The sequence below is a fragment of the Oratosquilla oratoria genome, chromosome 27 (assembly GCF_046742065.1).
Source record: "Oratosquilla oratoria isolate Oo_2021 chromosome 27, ASM4674206v1, whole genome shotgun sequence".
Classification (NCBI taxonomy): domain Eukaryota; kingdom Metazoa; phylum Arthropoda; class Malacostraca; order Stomatopoda; family Squillidae; genus Oratosquilla; species Oratosquilla oratoria.
In genome coordinates, this window is record NC_134803.1 from 2,682,478 (window position 1) to 2,687,477 (window position 5,000).

The 5,000-nt window shown below is 38.2% G+C and overlaps 1 protein-coding gene across 1 annotated transcript in view; it reads right to left on the bottom strand.

The window, feature by feature from the left end:
* The window catches only part of LOC143040118 (uncharacterized), a 21,448-nt gene that overhangs the window by 12,674 nt on the left and 3,774 nt on the right, over window positions 1–5,000 (bottom strand). Inside the window, exons 3-4 of the mRNA XM_076210811.1 lie at window positions 4,078–4,309; window positions 3,334–3,354 (exon numbers count right to left, since the gene is read on the bottom strand). Coding sequence (XP_076066926.1) covers window positions 3,334–3,354; window positions 4,078–4,309 — 253 coding nt within the window. The remainder of the gene's footprint in view (window positions 1–3,333; window positions 3,355–4,077; window positions 4,310–5,000) is intronic.

Consider the following 5,000-nt stretch of genomic DNA (forward strand, 5'->3'; position numbering starts at 1 on the left):
CTCCTTCCCATTTAGCAACTCCGTAAAATACTCTGCCCCCCTTTCTCTCAATGCCTTCTCTTCTATAATCATCTCTCCATCTGTGGTATTGGCTGCATGTTATTGTGGCAAAGTAGCATGCAGCAGATACTTTAGGATCTATATGGGACACCCATAATATGGACCAGAGCCACACATCATTTTGTCTGTGATAGAGGAGGTCTCTGTTCATAGAAAAATAATGACACTTTTAATATACTGCAACTCTCCCTCCGTTATGCTGTCACCCAAACTGTTGTTACTGTTCTGTACCATTTCTCTGAATATTCATTTCATTTTTCGCCTAATCCCGTGGTGTGGGAAAAGAATTGTAACACCAGTTCTTCCCACTTGAGTCGTAAGAGGCGACAAAAAACGGGACGAGGATAGGACTAGGAATCCTACTACTTGTAGCCCCAAAAGGGGACATTCCTAAAAAAAAAGTAAAGGCATAAGAGGGCCTAGGAGTTTTTCAATCAGTACCCTAAGGTTTGGGTCTTTCAATGTGTGTGGATGTGGTACAGATGAGAGTAAAAGAGAAGAGATAGGCAGTATGTTTGTGAGAAGAAAGATGTATGTGTTAGCATTGAGTGAAACTAAGTTGAAAGGGAGGAGTGAGTGTGAGTTTGGGAGTGTAGTTGGGAGGTTCTCAGGAGTAAAGAAAGGACAAGGGAGAGAAGGGGTGGCTATACTAGTATGTGAAGAGATAGGTATGTATGTGGTGGAGTGGAATGAGGTTTCTTTAAGGCTAATGTGGATGAAGGTGAAACTGGGAAAGGAGATGTGGGTTTTTGTAAGTGCATATGGACCTGGCAGTGAGAAGAGTGTAGAGGAAAGGGAGTTTTTTTTTTTTAGGTAGATTTAAATGAGTGCATAGAGGGATTAGGGATAAATGTCAATGTCTTAGGAGACCTTAATGCTAGGGTAGGAAATGAACCAATAGACGGAGTGACTGGGAGATGTGGAGTTCCAGGAAAAAATCGTAGTGGAGAGTTGATGGTGGAGATGTGTCTCGAAAGGGGGTTCATGATAGCAAATACAGTGCTTAGGAAGAAAGTCAAGCATAAGTACACACGGAAGAGGGTGGTGGATGGAAGGGTGGTAGATAGAGCGTTAATGGAGTGTATAGTGGTAACCAGGAGTATAGTAGGAAGGGTTAAGGATGTACATGTATTAATGGGAGAGAGTGGGGGAATATCAGATAATTTTTTGGTGGAAGGTAAATTGAGAGTGGAGGACAGATGAAGAAAGAGGAAAAGGTCAGAAGGTAGGAAGGTACTGAGAGTGAACTGCTTAAATGAGAAAGAAAAGGAGTATAAGAAGAAACTGAGAGAGAAGTGAGAGGGAGTGAAGGATAGAGTTGAACTAGGAGTGGAGGAGGAATGGTGATGATTTTGGGGAGAGTCATAAGGTGTGCAAAGATGGTGTACGGAACAACGAGGACGGGAGGAAATAGAAGGAAGGATAGTGAGTGGTGGATGAGGAAGCAAAGAAGGATGTAGAAGAGAAGAAGCAGGCTTTCATAGGTTGGTAACAAATTAGGACGAGGGAATTATATGAGAGGTAGAAAGTAAATATAAGTAAAGCACAAGATAAAGGAGGCAAAGAAGAGAGCAGATGTGAAATGGGGTAAGAGTATGACAGAATTTTTTTAAAGTACTAATTTTTTTGGGAGAGAAATTAAACGAGGGAGAGGAGGTGAATCAAGTAGAGAAGAATATATATATACATAGATATATATATACATATATATATATATATATATATTATATATATATATATATATATATACTGTACATACACACACACACACACACACACACACACACACACACACACACACACACACACACACACACACACACACACACACACACACACACACACACACACACACACACACACACACACATATATATATATATATATATATATATATATATATTCATATATATATATATATATGTATATATATATATATATATATATATATATATATATATATATATATATATATATATTTATATATATTTGTACAACACTGAATGGGTCCCAGTGGCTAGAGATACATTTATATCAACCACAATGCACTTTAATTCTAAACCATCAACATCGGAAGAACCGTGGGGCTCTTCTTGTGGGTAAAATACGCGTAGGTCTCATGGTAGGAAGGAGGGAAGAATCATTGACTTTTACATTAATTGCAGATCGTAAGTCTTTATAATTACAGCCTCCAAGATGGTCAGGCGTTGGAGGTCCATCTCCTCTGAGACAATTTCCTTAACATGGTTTCCTGTTGAGATGGAGTCTGCAGTGGGTCCAAATGTGGTGTTTAAGTCCCCAAATGTTGTTAAAGGTGAAGGATGATTCGTCTGGACAGAGTAGAAATCGTCCTTCCCATGTAGTTAGATAGGCGCGTACAATCCTCCTCTGGGCAAATAAAATTGTACATTACGTAGGATTAACGAATTCCATGAGGTTTCGGTGCGGTGTTGTTTCTCAGAATTAGAGATATCTTCCTGTTCCTGTAATAAATTATGAGTGATAATTTGTCACCTTCTTTCATGGGGGTTCACCTTTCTTTTAATGTTTTTTTTTATATATATTTTCATAATTTTTATAATTGTTAGACATGTGCGACTTATAAAATATGCGGTGGATAGTTCCTTCTTGTTCTGTGTCAGTGTGATGAGGATCGTGGTACCAGGTGTCAATAACTCTTCTAAGTGTAGTCTCAAAATTTTAACTACGATAGATTATTAACGAGTGGGTGTTAATCCCACCGTTACTATATCAAATATGTAGTGCCCCAAAGGACACGAAACTGTTTTTTAACGGTGTTGGATGTACTGTACATCACGCCATGATGGGAGTAAAACTGTCAGGCCACGAATACCACGGATAATATTAATAATTATATATATACATATATATATATATATATATATATATATATATATATATATATATATATATATTATATATATATATATATGTATATGCGTGCGTGCATGCGTGTGCGTGTGTGTGTGTGTGTGTGTGTAGTTGTGATATACTACGTTAACTGTGATTTTTAATTGATATTCAAAAAGTATTTAATCATGATCCACTGCCACCATCACAACAAAAAAATTATTTTTATATTCGAATACGTAGTATTTCATGGACATCTCACCGTTTTATTCTACCCACTAGGTCTTTTAGATATTACACTGCAGTCAATGAATTAAGATCAGAGGAAGGAAACTTAAATATAATTCACGTATGTTTTTACTAACCTACGAGACGTATATTTTAATTCACCTCAACACTTACAGCGTTTGATTCCTTCTTAACCTATATACAATATGATTATGGTATATTAACATGTAATTTCAACCAAGGGGGAGTTAACATGGGGGTAGGAATGTAACGCTCTTGAATGCATATGCTCATTTCCATTTTTTTCATTCCTTTTACACCTTTGCATAATTATCGCAGATCTATGACTGATGGTTATAATTACAAACCGCTATACGTAGACAATAAATACAAAATTTTTACAATGGACTTCTGAGGAATAAGAATAAAGAGGTAGTGTGTGTGTGTGTGTGGGGGGGGGGGGTTAGTATTTGACGCTCTCGACTGCGCTATTGAATTTTTGGTTCTACGTCGCTAAGCTTTCCGACCACCTTAATTCGCTTTACTGGTTAACGTGTTATTTTAAAGTGTCACTCTATTCTTCACGTATAGATTAACTATTCTTGTTATATACCTACTCAACACTTAGAGGAATTCCGTTCTAGGATAGACTTCCCACTTCGTTTATTACCTAACCTATTACAACCACCAATTAATCGTTGAGAGAAGCCAACACTCGGCCACAATCGCTAATTCACGTTTGTTTTGTGTATCTATACGGAAACTCCCTAATCCACTTTGTCACTGCCTGTCAACGTCGGGATTCTCATCAGCGAGTCTCAAGTGTAAACATACAGTCGACTAAAAACGACATATTTCCACTAAGATCCCCGTACACACCTGTTGACGGTTGGAGTTCTCATCAGCGAGTCGTCTTACCCACACGCTATACCCCGGGCGCCTTGGGCTTGTGTTTTCACCCTTGGCGGAGTTCCCGTTTACCACTTCATAAATTGAATTAAGGTTCGCTACCTCGTTTTGTGTTGGATTAGCAAGGTAATCTAAAACCCTTAAAAATGTTTCTCTACTGGAACTCTGAACTGGGTGGTGGGACTCCCTTTGGCGACACAGTCGCCGGGTTGAATACATGAATATGCCTACCTTTGCATATCTGTGTATGGTTTACGGTTAGATTTTAGGTTTGGCATTTATACTATATCATTTGTTAGTTGTAATATAATGTAACTGGTTAGTATTGGTGAATGTGTCTTGACGTGGAGTATGGTTTGTAGTTAGGATTGTGTACTTTGGTAGGTATGAGGAAATTGTGAATGATATGTCTAGCGAGAGACTTGTGGCTTAGCTACTGTTTGTGATTTGTGGAATGTGCAGCTCAGAAAAATGCTGTCAGTAATGTTTGGTCTAAGTATGAGTTGACCGGCGCCAATGCCTGAAGACATCCTGTGGTAGGTTCGTGGATCACGTGTCGTGTATGTGACATATCGCATATATGGTTATAGGGTTAGTATATGGATACACCTTAATGGACTGAGTGAATATCCTCAACAATTAATGCATATGTACATAGATCCCTTAGCCATTTCAGTAGCTGGAAGAAGGTGAGTCTAGAGTTGGGAAGAACAACGCATATCCTTATTGACAACGGATTTAGCAATAAAGATACTGAAAATGACAAAGAAGATCATGGACAAATAATACCTGGATTGTAAACTAGCAAATGTATCTGCGAAGAACGTTATCAATATCTACAACAAATCTTTCCTCTCCACTGCATACCAAGAAGATAGGAGGATAATGCAACAAATTATGAAGAGAACCATTAAGCCCACTGAAGCCAGCAC